The following is a 21128-nucleotide window of genomic DNA, read 5'->3' as shown; positions in this document are numbered from 1 at the left end:
ACAAAGGTGCAGACCAGCCTTTTAGCATCACTGAAGGAGAGGGAGTGGCGGAGCTTACAAATGTTTTGAAGGTGGAAGAATGAGATTTTACAGAGGTCTTAGATATGATGATCAAAGGAGAGGGTGGGGTCAAACCTGACCCTGAGGTTTGTTACAGAGGAGGAGAAGAGGATGGAGTGGCCTGAAAATGAGAGAGCTGTAATGGGGGAAGAGTGGAGCTGATGTGGTGTGACATCAAGGATGGCTTCTGTTTTGGTGGTGTTTAGCTGTAGGAAATTTCCTGTCATCCATGCCCTTATCTCCTCCAGGCAGGCTCTAAGTGTAGACAGAACAGTTGTTGGGGATGTGGGGTCAGTTCGCAGGTAGAGTTGAGTATCATCAGCATAGCAGTGGAATGAAATTCCATGCTTGTTGATGATGCAGCAATCAGGTCTAACAGCACCAGGACAGATGGAAAGCCCTGGTCAGCTGCCACCAGCAGGTCACTAGTGACTCTGACCAGGGCTGTCTCAGTGCTGTGTGCTGCACGAAAGCGAGAGGCAATTTTTTCATAAAGTTCACAGATCTGCAGATGTTGCTCCAGCTGGCTAGCCACAACCTTTTCCAAAACCCTTTGAAATAAAAGGCAGGTTAGAAATGGGCCTGTAGTTTGCCAGGGTGTTTGGGTCCAGGCCGGGTTTTTTCAGGAGTGGTTTAATGAGGGCTGATTTTAGAGGAAATGGGACGAGACCAGAGTGAAATGAGGAGCTTATTACTGAAGTTATAAGAGGACTGATGGCAGAGAGGTTTTGTTTTAACAGAGCAGTGGGGAGAGGGTGCAGCGGGGAAGTGGAGGATCCTATCTTGTGGATAGTGCGCTCCACCAAGACTTCCTCAAACTCCACAAGGTTGTTTACAGGCTTGGGAGTGTCGGCAGGGAGATTTGGGGTGAAATGAGCCAGAGAAGTGCGGATGTTATTGACTTTGGTAGCAAAAAAATTCACTGAATTTATTGCAATGTTACTGAGTCAAAGGTGTTGGAAGGCACATTTGATTTCAAGAAGTGGTTTATTGTGGAAAAAAGACATTTTGAGTCCCCAGGAGCTTTATTGAGTAGTATTGAGCTTGAGCTGTTTTTAGTGATTTCGTGGAGAGTTTTGGATGGTCACGGTATGCAATTTTATGAACAAACAGAGCAGATGTTAGAGCGCTGCTCAAGAGCACAGCCAGCTGTCCTTCTCCCCTGATCGCTCAGTTTAGACGGGCAGCCATCTAACCATTGATTCTTCAACTGATTCATTGTTCTTTTGCCTCAGCAAATCTCCAGGAGAAGAAATAACAGCACAAGGAGATGGGGATATGAAGCTCAAACTAAAACATGACACCTGACAATAATTACGAGGTCTGTTAGAAAAGTATCCAACCTTTTTTTTTTTTTTTTTTTTTCCAAAAACCATATGGATTTGAATCACGTGTGATTGCATCAGTCAAGCTTGAACCTTCGTGCGCATGCGTGAGTTTTTTCACGCCTGTCGGTTGCGTCATTCGCCCGTGAGCAGGCTTTGTGTGAGCAGTGGTCCACCCCTCTCGTCAGATTTTTATTGCGAATAAAATGTCTGAACAATTTGGAGCTTTGCTGCATCAAATTTTTCCAGAAACTGTGAGAGACCTCCAGGTGGACATGCAGACCAACATGGAGGTGGTTTTGTGCCGCGGCACGGTGGCGCATTCCTCTGCTCCTCTTTCCATGACAAAAACTCCTGTAACAGTGGAATGTGCCGTTCATTTCCAAACTGGACGCTCTGTTGATCCGGGACGTCGTCTGACTAGCACAGGAATTATGGAAGACGTCGACATCAGCACTTTTTCAGCACATTAAGACAGACGTGCGGAGGAATTCTGCACGTCACGGTGGAGCTGCATGGCGCAAAGCAACGCCGTGATGAAGCCTCACAGGACATGTTGGGGCATGTCCAGCTCATGCACAATTTCTCGGATAGTCACACGACTGAAAAGCCACCGAAAGCCGTCTGAAAGCCGTCCTGTGAGACCAACACGGAGGTGGTTTTGTGCCGCGCCATGAGCGGCACAGTGGTGCATCCCTCCGCTCCTCTTCCCATGAAAAAAAAACTCCTGTAACAGTGGAATGTGCCGAAAAAGTACTGATGTCCACATCTTCTGCCATTGTTGTGTAAATCAGACGACGTCCCAGATCAACAAAGCCTTCACGTTGAAATGATCTGGGTGTTTCAGCCTGTCGATCGGCGCTCGGAGTGCGCCGCGCTCTCAGACGCTGTGGGCGGTCTTTAAACCGGCTGGAGCACTCCTTAATCTGTGTAATTCCCATAAAATCGTCCCTGAAAGCCATCTGAATTTTCCGAATGGTGTCCACCTGGAGGTCTCTCACAGTTTCTGGAAAAATTTGATGCAGCAAAGCTCCAAATTGTTCAGACATTTTATTTGCAATAAAAATCCGACGAGAGGGGTGGACCACAGCTCACACAAAGCCTGCTCACAGGCAAATGACGCAACCGACAGGCGTGAAAAAACTCACGCATACGCACGAAGGTTCAAGCTTGGCTGATGCAATCACACGTGATTCAAATCCATATGGTTTTTGAAAAAAATTAAAAAGTCAGATACTTTTCTAACAGACCTCGTACAAGGGAAAAATTAACCAGATAACCTGGAGAATAGTATGATAGGTGAAATAATATGGACATTAGAGTGAATTCATGTTTTTACCCCTTAATTAGATCCATTTTACAGGTTAATGGTTTCATCCTTTGCCAATAATCAGTTCAGATGTTTTTGTGTAAACCTGCTTATACACAAACAAACAGAAATACTGAAAACATTACCTTACTCATGGAGGTAATAATCAGCTTGTCCAGTTACTTATGAGCACTGGAAATAGCGGGACTGTGTATAAAAATGGCAGTAATTCTTCAGTGATTCATGCAGTGTTGCTGTGAAACTTGTTGAATTAAAGATGAACATCTTTGTTTAATTTCACTTCCATTGTGGTGGTGCACAATATTGTGTGGAGGCAATATGTACAAAAACCTTATGGACCTGACTGTACCAAAGTGTTCTTATCAGGCTGGATTGTCAGGAATGGCAGGACACAAATGCAGGCAAGCAAGCGTGGTCAAAGCAACAGGCAGCAGGTCAGGTACAGACAAGGAGGCAGGCAAGACTATGGAACGCAGATAAAGAGCTGGAATGAAGGCACAGGGCACGACAAACTGGCGAGAGACAAACAACCTCAGTGAGCTTATATCACTCCAGATGGCAATCAGCAAATCAGAAACAGGTGTGCAAGGAAAGCACCAGAACCGGGGTGTGGCCAGAGAGAGAGAGAGAGACAGACAACCCCAAGCAGAAAAACCCAGCAAGAGAATAAACAAACCAGGCCCAACGAAATACACAAAATAACAGAACAAAATAAAACAGACAACCAAAAACTCAACTTCTGACAGTATCTCCCCCCCCTTACGTACGGCCCAGGCACAGCAGGACGAGAGGCACGAAACTCACAGATCAAGGCAGGATCAAGAATAAAGCGGGAGGGAACCCACGACCGCTCTTCGGGGCGATAACCCTCCCAGTCGACGAGATATTGCACCCCACAACCACGACGGCAAGAGTCCAAGAGCTGCTGCACTGTGAACACTGGGTCACCATCCTCACACCAGGCGGTAGGTGGGGGGAACAGCTGGAGGGCATAAAGAACTAGATCTAACTGGTTTTACCTGACTGGCATGAAAGGTGGGGTGAATACGCAGTGACCTAGGGAGACGGAGATGAACACAAACTGGATTAACAAGCTTGGAGACTGGGAATGGGCTGACAAACCGGGGAGCTAATTTTCTGGGCAGGCCCTTTAACTGAAGATGGCGAGTGGAGAGCCATAACTTCTGACCGGGTTCATAAGAGGGCGCGGAGGACCTCCTACGGTCCGCGGCAGACTTATAGGCTTGGGACGTGCGGATCAATGTCCTCTTAGGCCCGCTCCCAAGTTCGTCGGCAGCGAAGAACAAGACGGAGTGCAGAGGGGACCGAGGAGTTGATGTCTGTGGGGGGAAATAGAGGGTTGATGACCATAAACGACATGAAAAGGGGAATAACCGGTAGATACAGAGGGCAACTGATTATGGGTCAGTTCTATCAGGGTACTTGTGAGGACCAGGTGGCAGGCTGTTGCGAGGCAAGAATACGGAGACCCTTCTCTAATTCCTGATTTAGACGTTTCGTTTGACCATTGGCTTGTGGAGGGTAGCCTGATGTTAAACTGACGGAAACCCCGATTAGACGGCAGAACTCGGCAGAAAAAATTGGACACGAACTGAGGGCCTCTGTCAGAAACAATATCTTGGGGAAAACCATTTAATTTAAAAACATGATTCAGCAAAACCTTGGCTGTTTCCTTGGCTGACGGGAGTTTGGGCAGTGAAATGAAATGTGCCACCTTCGACAGTCTATCTACCACAGTAAGAACTACAGTGTTGCCCTTGGAGGGTGGAAGACCGGTTACAAAGTCCATCGTAATGTGGGACCAGGGATGTGCAGGCACAGGCAGCGGCATTAATAATCTGGCGGGTGGACGGTTAGATGATTTATACATGGCACATGTCTGACAGGTGTTGACATATTCCAACACATCCTTGGATAACCCAGGCCACCAAATCCTCTGAACTACAAAAAGGGTTTTCTTTATTCCTGGGTGACAAGAAAAATGGCTGTCATGTCCCCACCTGATCACGTCCCCCCTGAGCGTGTCTGGAACAAAAAGGTTGCCGGTGGGACAACCGGGGGCACCAGAACCCCATCATTATCAGACCAGACCCTAGACTCAATTTCCCACGTGAGAGCAGATACAAAGCAGGAGGCTGGCAGTATTGTACCTGGATCGGCGGAGGCATCGACCGGTTCACCCTGACGGGATAGAGCATCTGGTTTCCCCTTTTTTTTTTTTTTTTTTTTTTTTCTTTTTTTTTTAACCTGGTTGGTATGAAAGCACAAAGTTGAATTGGCTGAAAAAGATCACCCACCTAGCTTGACGCGCATTAAGGCGCTTGGCAGATCGTAAATATTCTAAATTTTTGTGATCAGTGTAAACTACGAACAGCGTTTGTGCCCCCTCCAATCAGTGGCGCCACTCCTCCAAGGCCACTTTTACCGCCAACAGTTTGCGGTCTCCGATGCTGTAATTTTGCTCAGCTGCAGTCAACTTCTTTGACAGATAGGCACATGGGTGCATTCTATTGTCAGTAGGATTTCGTTGTGAAAGAACTGCACCCACACCCACATTTGAAGCATCCACCTCTACCACAAACTGTTGAGCGGGGTCAGGGAGGAGTAGCACAGGGGCCGCTATAAAGTGTTTCTTTAGAACCTTGAAAGCCTTCTCGCACTCAGGTGACCAAACAAACGGCCGGAGGGACGACGTGACATCGTGTAATGGAGCTGCAATAGTGCTGAAATTGTGAATGAAAATTGGCAAAACCCAGAAATCTCTGTACCTCCTTTCGTGAGGAGGGAACAGCCCAGTCACGTACTGCAGCAACTTTATCAGGGTCCATCTTAATCTCCCCCTCAGCAATTACAAAGCCAAAAAATTAAACCATCGGTTTATGGAATTCACATTTCTCCGCCTTAACAAACAGGTTATGGCGTAACAGGGTCTGAAATACGGTGTGCACATGTTTGGTGTGGGTCTTCGGGTCAGGGCAGAAAATCAGAATATCAAGATAAACAAAAACGAATTGCTGAGAAATTCACGCAGCACATCATTTACCAAGTTCTGGAACACTGCAGGAGCATTTGTGAGGCCAAATGGCATGACTAAGTATTCATAATGACCAGTTGGTGTGTTAAAAGCTGTTTTCCATTCATCTTCTCTTATTCTTACTAAATGGTATGCATTGCGGAGATCCAGCTTAGTAAAAATCTTTGCTCCTTCCAACAACTCAAAACCAGTGGTGATGAGAGGTAACGGGTAACGATTTTTAATGGTGACGGCATTAAACCCACGATAATCAATGCAAGGGCGGAGCGAGTTGTCCTTTTTCTCGACGAAGAAAAACCCTACCCCTGTGGGTGAGGACGAAAGATGAATCAAACCAGTAGTGAGGGATTCCTGTATATATTCATTCATGGCGCTGCATTCAGGGACTGTAAGTGAAAAAAGCTTTCCCCGTGGTGGGCTTGCTCCAGGGAGAAGCTCGATTGCGCAATCATATTCTCGGTGAGGCGGTAATGATTTAGCCTTACTTGCTAAATACCGGCGCTAAATCATGGTAACATGACAGAACCCCTGCGAGATCCGGGTTAGACTCCAGCTGTGAATACACTGGTTCTGACAGACAAGATTTCTTGCAGGCTGAGCCCCACAAAACAATCTTTCCCTTAGACCAGTCAAAATTAGAGCTGTGTTTTATTAACCGGGGTGCCCCAGGATCAGCGGATGAGTCATATTGTGAAATACATGAAAGCTGATAGATTCGGAGTGGTTTTCTGCCACAGTTAAGGAAACGGACTAAGTACGGTGAGAAATACAACCTAATTCATGGCCATCCACTGCGCATACCACCAGAGGGCACAAGAGTTCTACCAATTTCAGGTGCAGAGCCCTGGCCAAAGAAGACAAAATTACACTAGCATCAGAACCAGAATCAACGAAAGCTGACATGGAAACTGATGAGTTCTCAGAGGACAATTTTGCTGGAATTACATTTTGTGCTGTGGATGGAGTTATGGAATTAAGACTTGCCCATATGTCGGACTTTGGCCGCATGGTGGCACCCCTGGCTTGACAATTGGATATCATGTGATCAGAATGTCCACAGTAAAAACAAAGTCCACCATCTCAGCATCGGTGCCTCTCAGTGGAAGAAAGACAAGCGCGACGTGGTTGCATGGACTCCTCGGGACCGCTGTGTGGAGGACCTGCTCTCACATGGCTGGAGCATTGGACAGGCAGCCGGGCGGCACAGCAAGGGTGGTCCTGCAGACGCCGGTCGGTCCGTATGGCAAGAGCAATGAGCTGGTCCAAATCGTTGGGCAAATCTACGGCTATCAGCAGTTCCTGGATATCTTCAGAGAGCCCCTGAAAAACACGTCATGGAGCGCCGCAGAATTCCAATCGCTCCTGGCTGCCAGAATGTGGAAGTCCACCGCGTAGTCGGCGACACTACGTCCGCCTTGCCTCAGCTTCATCAGGGATCGAGCTGCTTCTCACCCCGGAGAGGTGTGTTGGAAGACCAATTGCAGAGCTGATGTAAATGCCGGAAGAGAGGCACAGGTGGCAGACTGGCGACCCCACTCATCTGTTGCCCATGCCAATGCATGACCAGTCAGGTGAGTGATGATGTAAGAATCTTTGCCCTGTCGAACGGGAATTTATATGACATGAGTTCAAAATTCAACTCGCACTGAGTCAGAAACGGTCTGACATCTCCGGACTCGCCTGAGAAGCATTCAGGCGGTGACAGCAGATTGCAGTAGTCTGGTTCGGGTACAGTTGCTGACAGCCATGGTGGAGGCACTCTGGTGCTCCCGGTGGCCGGAACAGTAGAAGCCTGATGATTAAGGCTAGACAGTAATTGTCCCATGTGGGTGGTCACCGACCCCATGAATAAGTTCTGGCGCTTAGCGAGGTCGCTAAACCGGGAGGAGAGTGCGGTGAGGTGATCCTGTTGTTGTGCAGGCTGCTTACTGTGGTGTTGTACCGCCAGCTGAAATGGGTTAGTGCCGGCTGCGTCCATCGTTGGCCAGTTTGTACTATCAGGCTGGATGGTCAGGAATGGCAGAAAACAAAAGCACGGCTCAAGCAGACAGCTCTGGTTTTCACAAGATTTATGATTGTGGTTAGCAGAGGTCGGTACACGAGTAAGCAGTCCAGGAAAAACAGTACAAAAATCATCAGGCAAGCAAGCGTGGTCAAAGCAACAGGCAGGAGGTCAGGCACACACAAGGAGGCAGGCAAGACTATGGAACGCAGATACAGAGCTGGAATGAAGGCACAGGGCACGACAAACTGGCGAGAGACAAACAACCTCAGTGAGCTTATATCACCTCAGGTGGCAATCAGCAAATCAGAAACAGGTGTGCAAGGAAAGCACCAGAACTGAGAGAGACAGAGACAGACAACCCCAAGCACAAAAACCCAGCAAGAGAATAAACAAACCAGGGCCAACGAAATACACAAAATAAAACAGACAACCAAAAACTCAACTCCTGACAGTTCTTGGGTCAATGGAATTTCAAAAGCAAGATCTGGGTCTACTTCAAGGTCTCCACCCACTCGGACAAATTTAAAAAAATATGGTATGATCAGCAATCACTCTATCCACTTCAACACAGAGGAGCATCAGTTCCTCTCTGAGCAACCTAATTTTGTCTCTTTCTGATTCTGTCAGGTTACCGTATACCTGGCTTGTTGGTGGCATTATCGCAATGAGTAAGGAACAGTTCCAGAAGATTAATGGCTTTTCCAACAACTACTTTGGCTGGGGAGGAGAGGATGACGACCTCTACAAGAGGTACACATATGAAAAATTTTAAGGTTGTGGGCCTTCTTTCTTCACAATGGTCAATCTGAAGAGTCAATGAAAGTATTTCTATGTTACAGTAAATGGGCTGCATTTTTATAGTGCTTTTATGGTTAAAGTGCTTTGCCACGAAGCCTCACATTCACCCATTCACACATGCAGACTGATGTCTGGGTGCTGAAATGCAAGGCGCTCACCACACAGGGAGCAACTTGGGGATTAAGGACCTTACGCAAGGGCCCTAAGTGACTACACAGTCTGACAAGGGTTTGAACTGAGGATCATCTGGTCACAATCCCCACCAATTAACCTCTTGACCATCACCTCCCAATTAGCATATTCTCTTTATTTGTTTAAGCCACATTTCCCAAAGAAGCCCGTTGGAGTGAACAGATGGACATGTTGTTCAGAGCTAATTGAATGGAGCTGTCCATAGTACTGATCTCAGAAAGGAAACATCAAATCCAAGAAACTGACTGAAAACAGAATGTCTGGGACAAGCAGCATTTTGTTCAGATAAAGTTTAAATACTTTATTAAGTGATATGAATCTAAGTGTATACTGATAAATTCTGTGTGCTGACAAGAGAAAATGACAATGCCACATTCTGGGCCACTTCTAAGTGATCCAGAGAAGATTTGCTGAGGCAAAACAACAATGAATCAGAACAATCTAAACATGATGAAATGAATGTGTGAATGGTGTTGTCCAGTTTAGTTTGAGACACCATGTGAGTGATTCAGGCAATGTTCTGTAAATGAAAAAAAAATTTTAAAAAATAACATAATGCTAAAATACCCTCGGCCATATGAGCCTTGTGTTCTTTATAATTTACAGTTGTTTAATTATTGTCTTATGTACAATTTGTACATGTTCAATAAAGCCCCTCCATCAATCATAAACAATATTTACATTTTAACGGCGTCTGTGAGTACATCATTCCGTCCCCTGCACAGTGGTGTCTTACTCACTGAACACAAACTTTATTTCTTTTTCTTTTTAACAGAACAGAGCTCAGCCGGACTTCTTCCTCCGCTCCTTTCAGTCTGCTCATAACCTGACTCGGTGCACTACCACCACCAACTGTCTGGTGGGGAGAATTGCAAGCAGATGCATACAAAACTGAAATAACATATATAAAACCACACAGATGTGCCCCACATGATAGATCCCATAATCCAGTCTTCTTAAACAGAGGAACGGCTGAGGTGGTAACACTGAGCTTTTGACAAGAGCAGAAGATAGCTTTGAGTTAACGGACGTTAGCATGGACGCTAATGTCCGCTAAATGTCTTGTAAATCACTTCAGAGGTGTTATTAGGTTCCAAAACAGCATTTTCAGTTTTAGAAGTGTTTATTTCTCGTTAGCTTTTACATAATATATGAGAAACGTGTATATAAACACACAAAATGAAGTGTTTTTGGAGAGACAAGCCACTGACATCATGGTGCAGCTCTACTATGGCTGTCACCTTGTCAGTCAAAAAAAAAAACTAACAGATTGAAACAGAATGTGACTTTATAACCTCTTAAAATAGGTCAAGGTGAGTCATCTTTGAAGGTCTATGTCCCAAGAATGTTCCCTGTGAATTTGAAGACTCTGGTAAGAGGACTGGGCTTCTGCTGAGCACAGACAGACGGATGGATGGATGGATGCATTGTCGTCGCAATACCCAGTGGTCATATTTGGTGGTCTCGGGTATTAAAACAAGTTTGTATAAGACAACTTGTGTTATCAATACTGAGAGCACGGTCAAATGTAATTCACTTTCAGTTAATTTCATTTTTACAGCGCCAAATCACAACAAAGCTGCCGTAAGGTGTTTCACACGAGTAAGGTTTAACCCAGGGGTGGGCAGTGAGGGCCGAGACACTGCAGGTTTTCCTTGCAACCAATCACCTCAGCAGGTGGGTTGCTGATGAGCTTCTCCTCTGAGCATAAACATCTGATCATTGTTTAAATCTCCTGCTGAGAAACCTGATCATTAATGAAATCACCTGCTGAGGTGATTGGTAGTAAGGAAAACCTGCATTGTTTCGGCACATGACACATGACTGCCCACCCCTGGTCTAACCTTAACAACCCCCAGAGCAAGCACACAGGCAACAGTGGTCAAAACAAAATGCAATTATTTAGATGACCACAAGCATTTATGCCACAGGCAGGGGTCATCCAGTATCTGGGGTGCAGGACCCGTATTCCTCCGTCAAGCTGTCAGTGGGCCTGTCACTGCAGCACAGTTTATTTCAAAGACAGACTGCAGTGTGCTGCATCAGCTTCAGGCATGGCATGTCGTGGTCAGTCCAGCGCCCTGTGGTTTGCAGCTGTCACCCTTGTGTGATGTCGTCGGTAACACGGACAGAGAGAAAAAGAGCAGAATCGATCGGCTGGAAAACTGCACCTAAGGTATGAGTTTACCAGCAGTAAATCAAAAGGAAAGCAGAGAGAATATTAAGGTGATCGCTGGCCGCTAGCCCTAAGCTTCATTAACACACCCAGACTTTAGATGTAGTGAGGCCGAGACCTGTTGCCTTACTAATAACAAACTTTTGATTCACCCCAGGGACACAAAGTAGTCTTGCACCCTGAGAATGCAGAGCCCGGGCTGGTACATAGGGTTTAATTAGGTCAGCTAAGTAAGGAGGTGCTAGTCCGTGAACAATTTTATAGGTTAATAGTAGAACCTTACAGTCTGACCTCACAGAGACAGGAAGCCAGTGAAGAGATGCCAAAATGGATCTAATGTGGTCGAACTTTCTGCTTCGTGTCAAGATTCTGGCAGCAGCATTTTGAACCAATTGGAGACCCCTAATGCTGGACTGTGGTAAAGCAGAAAATAGAACATTGCAGTAGTCCGGTCTAGAAGAGACAAATGCATGATTCAGGGTCTCAGCATCAGCCATAGACAGGATGGGACAAATCTTCGCTATATTTCACAGGTGGAAGAAAGCATTCCTTGTAATATCTCTAATGTGGAGGTCAAAGGACAACGTAGGATCAAAAATGACCCAAAGGTTACTCACTTTGTCAGTGTGATGTATGACACACGAGCCTAGGCTAAGCATTAACTGGTCAAACTGATGCTGATGTCTCACTGGAGCAAGAACCATCATTTTGATCTTGTCTGAGTTTAAAAGTAAGAAATTGCTGGACATCCAGCTTTTCACTGATGCAAGGCAATCCTTTAAGGACTTCATGTGTATGTGATTACCAGCAGTTGACATGTACAACTGTCATCAGCATACCAATGAAAAGTAATCCCATAATGCCACAGTATATGCCCAAGCTGTGCTCATGGATGCTTATTCGCCGTCTTTGGACAGATTTACGTCTTTGCAAAATCTCACCGTCTAAAAGAACTAGCAAAACAATTCATTTTTATTTCCTCAAATCCGTGAAATGGTATTTTAGCAGAAAAACTCGCTGAGAAATTTATCATAAAATAGTGGTGTGTTCAGGGTTCTAGCTAGCGCAAACCTGCGTTACGGCCATTACGCTATAATTTTTGACCGTTACGATTTTCAGTACAGCGTCTGTAATCAACCGTTTCTGCAGCGTGACTCCAGTTTGAAGCGTTGCTTCGATTCACTGGCTTGTGGCTCTTTGATTCGCTGCTCTTCAGAAGCGGTAAGTCTGCTTCTTAACCCCTCTGAAAGCCATTAAAATATCATGAGTCATTTTTGTGTGGATTAAAGTCACTAACTGGGACTCTTGTCTTGTTGCAGTAGACAAAGGAGCTTCAAACGCTGCATGGCTCTCTGACGGAATTAATAACTTCAAAACGAATCACCGCTTTAAATAAAATGACACCTCTTACAAACGTTGCAATACAGACAAACTATAATCGACTAAAATGTTTTTTCCTCCCAAAATGAGACATCCTGCATTCTTTATAAACCTGACCTGCAGCGCAGCTGCAAGAGCTCAGCTCATAGGTATTTAAAGACATTCCTGCCAATAATAATGTCTGAAAGGAAATGCTTTTGACAAAAACTCAGATTTTATTTCTGTCCAGAGATCAAGGATCCACCATGTAGAGTTTATTATGTCCAGAGTTTAAGGATCCAGTAATCAATTTCATATTTATTTGTCTGCTGTCCGTGTACCTGTTGTGTGTGTGTGTGTTGTTGATTGTCATCCTGCTGGTCTACGATGGTCTTGCTGCTCGCTGGGTGTATGACCGTCAGGCTCTGCTCAATATCCGAGCTTCTATGGAGAACTATGGAGCTTCATTCTCGTCTTCTTTTAGTGATGAGCTCTTTCGGTGGCCTTCATTTGTGCCGTTAGCCGGTGATGCTAGCGCCAGTCAGCTCTATAGGAGCTCCCGCGGATGCAGACGAAGGAGGGGGAGAAGAGCTGGTGTGCAGGTGAGGCTGAGGCTGCTCTGGAAACGTAGAGTTGTGGGAAAATGTCGTCAATCCCGTTTGATCAACTTGCTTTCTCCGGACGTGTGGACGTACGGCCCGTCTCCCTCGCTGGATCATCACGGGCGGCCCTGCTGTCTCCGTCAGGTGTTTCCTGATTTTCCCGCGGCCATGGTGGCCCCCCCGCTGCTGTGTGAAACCGCAGGCGAAGTGGTTTGTCTCTGCGGGTCCTGTGTGCTGTACCCCAGCAGTCCGCTGTGGAGAATCCAGCTACAGCTCCTCTCAGGATGGCGCTGTTAAATGCACGCTCCGTTACTAATAAGACTTTCATTTTGAATGATTATATTCGGTCCAAGGACCTGGAATTTTTGTTTCTAACTGAATCCTGGCAGAGGGAGATGGAACTCGCCCCCCTCATTGAACTCTGTCCCAAAAAGTTCCGATTCTTCAGCTCGCCGCGTTTGTGTGGACGTGGTGGAGGACTTGCTGCAGTCTGTAGGAGCAGCTTTGTGTGTCGACGTGTGAGCTCAGAATCGTTTCCATCATTTGAATCACTTATTTTAAAAGTTGGGAGAACTAATCCTTTTCATTGTGTTTTAATATATTGTCCACCTGGTCAATGCACTTCCTTCCTCTAGGAGTTTAGTGACTTTTTTATCTACAACTCTCAAGCTGTCCAGAGTTTTAATTGTTGGTGATTTTAATTTCCATGTTGATGATGCTTCAGGTAAATCTGCTGCTAAATTCATCAGTCTGATGGAATCTTTCAATTTGATCCAACATGTGTCTGGCCCCACACACAGCAAAGGTCATGTTTTAGATCTTGTTTTTACTCTGGGTCTTAATATTGAGTCTATTTATTCTGAGGATATTTTTATTTCTGATCATGTTTGTATTCTCTTTAATTTATCTCTTAACCTGGATTGTCCGTCTGCTCCTCCTGTGATCTGCTCTCGCATTTTTAATCATTTTACTGCAGATGTATTTTCTGCTGCTTTTAACCGTGATGAGTTGTTTAGTTTAGATGATGTTGATATTTTAGTTAATTCTTTCAATCATCGTCTCTCAATTTTGGACAGAGTGGCTCCTTTTAAAACCAGACACGCCCCTCTGAATAACTCCTCCCCCTGGATGAATGACAGTATTCGCAGCGTTAAGAGATCATGTCGGAAAATGGAGCGGTTGTGGAAATCTACAAAGCTCCAGGTCCACCTCCTTCATTTAATCTCTTTTAATAATATGGTGAAAGATGCGAGGGCTGCTTATTTTTCCACTTTAATTTCTAACAGCCGACGGAATCCAAAAATTTTGTTTGACACAGAGACATTGTTACACCTGCATCTCCTGCTGCTATCATTCAGTCAAATGAAGACTGTGACAATTTTTTGTCCGTTTTTATCAGTAAAATTCGTGATATCAGGGCAAATATTAATCCCTCTCTTTCTTCTCCTGTCCCCTATCTTACCCGGCCATCAGTTCTGGATAGTTTTAAACCTATATCACTGAAAGAGCTCACTGGTCTGGTTGACAGATTGAAACCTTCCTCCTGCCCACTTGATATCGTCCCTACCTCCTTCTTTAAAAAGGTCTTCCATTCTATTGGCCCAGTTGTTTTATTGATAATAAACAGATCACTGCTTTCCGGCTATGTCCCTCAGTATTTTAAACAGGCAATTATTCACCCTCTTTAAAAAAAAAAAGCCTAATGCTGATCCTTTACCCCTTCAAAATTTTAGACCAATTTCAAAGTTGCCTTTTATTTCCTAAGTCTTAGAGAAAGTGGTGGCCAAACAGCTTAATGAGGTTTTAGCTGAACATAATATTCTTGATAAATTTCAGTCTGGTTTCCGTCACTTGCACTCTACAGAAACTGCCCTTCTCAGAGTTTGAAACGATATTTTAATGTGCAGAGATGCAGGTGAATATTCTGTACTTGTTCTTTTAGATCTCTCTGCAGCTTTTGACACGGTGGATCATGGAGTTTTAGTTAACAGACTAAGGACCTGGGTGGGCATTTCTGGGTCTGCTCTGGACTGGTTTTTATCTTATCTTTCACACAGGACTTTTGCTGTTGCTACTGGTAAATTTATGTCCTCCTCTGCCATGCTATCCTGTGGTGTGCCTCAAGGTTCTGTTCTGGGACCTATATTGTTTGATCTATATTTGCTCCCACTTGGTCATGTCTTGAGCAGTTTTAAAGATGTCTCCTACCACTGTTATGCGGATGACATCCAGCTGTATATTTCATTCACTCCTCAAACGGTCTCTAGGGTATTTGCTCTTCAGAGCTGTGTTGAGGTTATTGGTGGCTGGATGAAACTATTTGTCTTTAAATATAGCAAAAATTGAGGTCCTTGTTTGTGCCCCTGATGAGTTTGTTCCCACTGTGGTTGGGAATCTTGGTTCTCTGGCCCCTTTTGTTTGCTCAGCAGTGAGGAACTTGGGTGTTACGGTTGATCACTCCCTCAATTTTGACGCGTATGTTACCCGCCTGGCACAGTCTTTTTTCCATTTGCGTAATAATGCCCGTCTGCGCAGCATTGTGTCTCGGGCGGAGTTGGAGATGATCATTCATGCATTTGTGTCGTCACGTCTGGATTACTGTAACTCACTATTTTTTAGCCTTAGCAAGTCCTCTTTGGACCACTTACAAACGGTTCAGAATGCGGCTGCAAGGCTGCTGACGAGGTCATCAAAGAGGTCACATATAACCCCAATCCTCTCCTTGCACTGGCTCCCCATCCATTTCAGACTCCAATTTAAAATTCTAGTACTGACTTTTAGAGCTCTGTATGGTCAAATGCCATCTTATATCACCGAGCTATTACATCCATATGTGACAAGCAGGTCTCTGAGGTCTTCGGACCTGGGCCTATTGGTTGTGCCTAGGACAAGACTGAAGACCAGGGGAGACTGTGCTTTCGAGGTGGTGGCACCTAAAATGTGGAATGCACTGCCTTTGGACCTATGCTCCGTGGACTCTGTTGAAACATTTAAAGTGAAGCTAAAGACCCTTTTGTATAGGCTGGCTTTTACCTAATCTTATGGTTCTATGTTTCTGCTGCTTTTAATTTCTTTGTTCTTATGTGAAGCACTTTGTGATTTCTATCTTGAAAGGTGCTATATACACTCAACAAAAATATAAACGCAACACTTTTGGTTTTGCTCCCATTTTGTATGAGATGAACTCAAAGATCTAAAACTTTTTCCACATACACAATATCACCATTTCCCTCAAATATTGTTCACAAACCAGTCTAAATCTGTGATAGTGAGCACTTCTCCTTTGCTGAGATAATCCATCCTACCTTAAAGGTGTGCCATATCAAGATGCTGATTAGACACCATGATTAGTGCACAGGTGTGCCTTAGACTGCCCACAGTAAAAGGCCACTCTGAAAGGTGCAGTTTTATCACACAGCACAATGCCACAGATGTCACAAGATTTGAGGGAGCGTGCAATTGGCATGCTGACAGCAGGAATGTCAACCAGAGCTGTTGCTCGTGTATTGAATGTTCATTTCTCTACCATGTCCACGGATTCCGACTGCCTCACTGAGGGCCATGTACTGGCTAACCCAGAATGAGATTGTCCACTCAACAAACTTCCCCAGCCTTCTGGATATGATGAAGGGACGCGGGCTGTCGTACCTGGCTTTTCCCCTTTGGGTACCTCTAGAATGGCCACTTTTTACCTTGAATTTTCAAAAGCTTCCCCCCTACTGCACCCCCCCGGTCACTTCGCTCCCTCGACATTACCACTACGCTAAAATTTTATCCTAGCTAGAACCCTGTGTGTTTACCGGAGATGGAGGCGGCCATCTCGGAATTCGCAACGTGAAAACGACATGCATTTTGATTGGTTAAAAATCACGGCGCCTCTACCACCGCAGATTCTCTTTACGCTTACATTAGCGGTGTGAGACGAGGCATAGTGCGGTATGTCTCGATTCCCCAGACATCTTTCTCAGCTTCCCGCGCCAAATCTGTCAACAAAATTTCTACCTGTTCACTAGTTCGTCGTTCAACTCGCTTTTAACTTCACAATTCATCATAAACACAGGTGTGTTAATGATTTAAAGTTCAGATGAACTTATAGGAGATAATTTAGCAGAATTTATTTTAGGGTGATTCTTTAACTACGGGCACTATTGGCCTTGTAAATGTAATTTCCACCACACCATTGCCTTACAGTATAAAGCGCCTTGGGGCAACTGTTTGTTGTGATTTGGCGCTATATACATGTGCTCTCATGTCACTGTTTATCTCCATAGAAACTACCCAAACAATCTTTCATACAAACTGTTTAAAGGGACATTACAGTGTTGTGGTGGAAATTACGGCAATAGTGTGGGACAACTACATTTTGTTTTAAAAAAAAAATCACAACAGTTGTATGACATTGAATACCCTAATTATGTTTTGATTATTGTACTGATATTTTATTCAGAGATATTTTAAAACATTAGAAAAAAATGTTTTTTTACCATTCATTTTTATCATTGAAGAGCAAAAGTCTGGGTGTGGGACAAGCACAAAACGGCAATATTTGCATATAATGATGCTGAAAAAAGGTTGAAAAAGTCATCATAGACTACTAGAACAAATTTCTTAACACACTTTCATTGTAAAGATAACTATAAAAGTGTGAAATTTCCCCTTTTTTCTGTTTTTCATACAATATGATCAAAGGACATAAGTGCCCGTAGTCTAAGAATCACCCTTTATTTTTTGTCGTGAAATATTATGTTAAAGTACCGGGAGTAACAAGCTAGTCTATCCCCCAAGCCTGCATAATTCCTCATGGCGATGGCATTATGTATAATGGTTGTTGTTGTTGCTCATTTTAGAGCCAATTTGGACTCCCTTTGTTTCCACTACAGTACTACAACTTTTTATTTCTCCCCGTTCAAAACAATATGCATTGAGAAGAAACATTTATTGTAGTACACATTCAGGCTCTCCACGCGCATTTTCAAGAGCACAGCCCCCCCAGGAAAACAGGAAAAGATTTACACAAATTTAACATTTTATTGTTGTGCATTATTGAATGAATAATGGTAATCAAGTGGCTTTTGAATGCATGCTACGTCATGCTGTAGGAGATCACAAGAGGAATCTCAGGTTTATTTATTTTCACTCTATCTTTTTGGCACATGGGAAACCCAGCGGTGTTAACGAAGTGTGTCGAAATGATAGAAAACCTGCAGATTTCTTTTGTTCCTGAATCTGAATCGGTATAGAATGACTGATTAGATGCCATGTCAGTGTTCAGAGCAGACAAATAGGCTGACTGTATATATATTTACTATAATAGTATGTATACATGGTAATGTCATCTGTGATGGCATACAAAAGTGAACTGATCCTGAGCAGAATCTCATCAGTATTCTGTTGTTATGTATCTTTATCTAGTCTGAAAGCAATGATCTAGTCTCTAGTCTGAAAGCATTATGAAGTTAACTAGTTCTTTGAATGTTGAGATTTTAATTGCCTAGTGTTTGAGCCCAATCAAAAACAAACTAAATCAAAGTTTTTTGCATGAGTTAGCTATATTTGTAAACTATTTTGTTGTTATATTCTGTATATACTCCTACAGGATGGTACAACATGCCATACTGCATGAGATCACAAGAGAAATTTAAGCTGTTTCAAGTCCAAATTTAATCCAAATAATGCACCAAAATGCACCACAGGGCACTTAAATTCTTAAAATTTCCTGGGGGGCGCAAAGCCCCCCAGAGCCCCCCCCTTCCGCTTCGCTGCGAATAGTTGCTGTCTTTTAATTTACCAAGACTTTGGATTGCTGTCTTTTTTTTCCATCCTAAGCATCCATGCATGCTATATAAAGGGAGAAAAACAGGGGGCCTAAGACGGACTCTTGTGGAATCCTGTATTTCATGTCACAATGAAATATAGGTAATCCCAAAATGATTCTCCAGCCTATCGAGTAGAATATGATGATCCATGGTATCAAACACATCACTGAGATCTAACAGCACCAGAACCATAGAGTTGTGCGAATCCATTGCAAGCAGAAGATCATTCATCACTTCAGTGAGTGTTTCTGTGGAATTATATTTTCTAAAAGCAGACTGCAGGGGCTCAAAGATTATTCTCAGTAAGATAGTCCACAAGCTGCTGTGAAACCACTTTTTCCAGAATTTTAGAGCAAAATGGTAGATTTGATAATTTTTCAATACACAAGGGTCAAGATTAGATTTCTTATGTAATGGTTTAATCAATGCAGATTTGAGGTCAGATTTGACCTGTGGCCCAAGAATGGGCCACAGGTCCTTAAACAGTTTTGTTGGTGTGGGATCATTTAAACAGGTTGTGCTTTTTGTAAATGTTCAGAGTTTTGCTACCATGCCTAGTGAGATACTATCAAATTCTGTAAATCTAGGTAATACCTCAATAATGGTGCCCACCTCAATAGTAGGGTGTAATGGCTGGGTTAAGGCATGCTGGGATATGTTTAACCTAATGTTGTCTATTTTCTTCTCGAAGTAATCCAAATCTTGTGCTGTAAAAGGAGATTGAACTACTGGTGGTTGTCCATGAATAAGTGTTGCCACCATGTCAAACAAGAACTTTGAGTTATGCTTGTTTTTGCTGATCAAATCAGAGTAATTGGTCCACTTTGTAGCCAGTAGTGCATGCTTATACGTAGTCTAAGATTGCATCACACAATGCAAAGTGGAATGCTTCTAATTTTGAACTACACCATTTCCATTCTAGACCTATGCTTGAGGTCATGCAATTAATCATGGGGGGGGGGTGTGGTTTTAATAAAGGTGGTGCAATCATGTCGAGTGTAGTTTTGAGCGCTGAGTTTAAACTATCCACAAGACTGTCTACTGATTGGGCATTGTCCAGATGTGAAGCTAAGATATCAGGCAGTATAGCTTCATGTTCAGTTGTAGTTGAAGTGCTAATGCATCGCCGCAGTGATAGATAAGGTTGTTGTTCCACTAAACACGGCAGCGAAACTGTAAATCTAATAAGTGAGTGATCAGAGACCACTGATGCAAGAGGCATGATGTCAATATTTGTGACAGCAACATCCAACAGGAACTCCAGTGGAGGATCCGGGCAGCCAAGAAGGAGTATGAAAGGAAGATGGAGGAGCAGCTGGCCCAGAACAACGTCAGGGACGTGTGGAGAGGCCTCAAGGCCGCCTCCGGATTTGGGCAGGGTGCCAGCAGGACTGCAGATGGAGATTCTTGGTTTGCAGAGGAGCTAAACAGTTACTTTAACCGCTTTGGCTCCTCCACACCTGTCCCCTGGCTGCTCCCGGCTCTCCACATGTCTCCAGCAGCCAGTCCTCCAGTCCCTCTGACCCTTCATCTTCTTCCCCCTGGCCACCTCCACTGCACCCCGGACTTTGTCCCTCCTCTCCCCGGACTGTATTCAGCACCAGCCCACCTCAGCTCACACCTCAGCTCCCCCCTCACTGTGACTCCAACTGAGGTGAGAGGCCAGCTCCTGCGGCTGAAGCAGAGGAAAGCAGCAGGACCTGATGGGATCTCCCCAAGGCTGCTGAGAACCTGTGCAGATGAGCTCTGTGAGGTCCTCAGCCACATCTTCAACAAGAGCCTCAGCCTGGGGGTGGTCCCCACCCTGTGGAAGACCTCCTGTGTAGTCCTGGTTCCCAAAACACCGCACGCCAAGGAACCGGCCCACTACAGACCAGTTGCCCTGACCTCCCACCTCATGAAGACCATGGAGTGGCTCATCCTGTCTCACCTCCGCACCATGGTGAGCGACATCCTGGACACGCTGCAGTTCGCCTACAGGCCCAACATCGGGGTAAATAACATTGTCATCTGCCTGCTGCAGCGGGCGTTCACCCTCCTGGAGACCAGCGGGAGCACTGTGAGAGTCATGTTCTTTGATTTCTCCAACACTTTCAACACCATCAGAGCAGTGCTGCTGCGGGGGAAGCTAGAGGACGCAGGAGTGGATGGACATCTCGCCGCCTGGACCATCGACTACCTCACTGACCGCCCTCAGTACGTACGGCTGCACGGCTGTCAGTCTGAGGTGGTAAGGTGCAGCACCGGGGCCCCCCAGGGCACCGTCCTCTCACCTTTCCTCTTCACCCTTTACACCTCGGACTTCACCTACAACACAGACAGTTGCCATCTCCAGAAGTTCTCTGATGACTCCACCATTATGGGTCGTGTGTCTGAGGGGAACGAGCTGGAGTACCAGTCGGTCATCACA

General features: G+C 44.8%; 1 protein-coding gene across 1 annotated transcript in view; it reads left to right on the top strand.

Annotated features, from left to right (window-relative positions):
• LOC117520920 (beta-1,4-galactosyltransferase 1-like) overlaps positions 1-21128 on the top strand; it is a 91799-nt gene that overhangs the window by 64406 nt on the left and 6265 nt on the right. Inside the window, exon 5 of the mRNA XM_034182264.1 lies at positions 8403-8525. Within this exon, the coding sequence (XP_034038155.1) occupies positions 8403-8525 (123 nt within the window). The remainder of the gene's footprint in view (positions 1-8402; positions 8526-21128) is intronic.

The sequence above is a fragment of the Thalassophryne amazonica genome, chromosome 11, assembly GCF_902500255.1.
Source record: "Thalassophryne amazonica chromosome 11, fThaAma1.1, whole genome shotgun sequence".
In the NCBI taxonomy this organism is placed as follows: domain Eukaryota; kingdom Metazoa; phylum Chordata; class Actinopteri; order Batrachoidiformes; family Batrachoididae; genus Thalassophryne; species Thalassophryne amazonica.
This window is presented reverse-complemented; position numbering and strand designations above follow the sequence as displayed.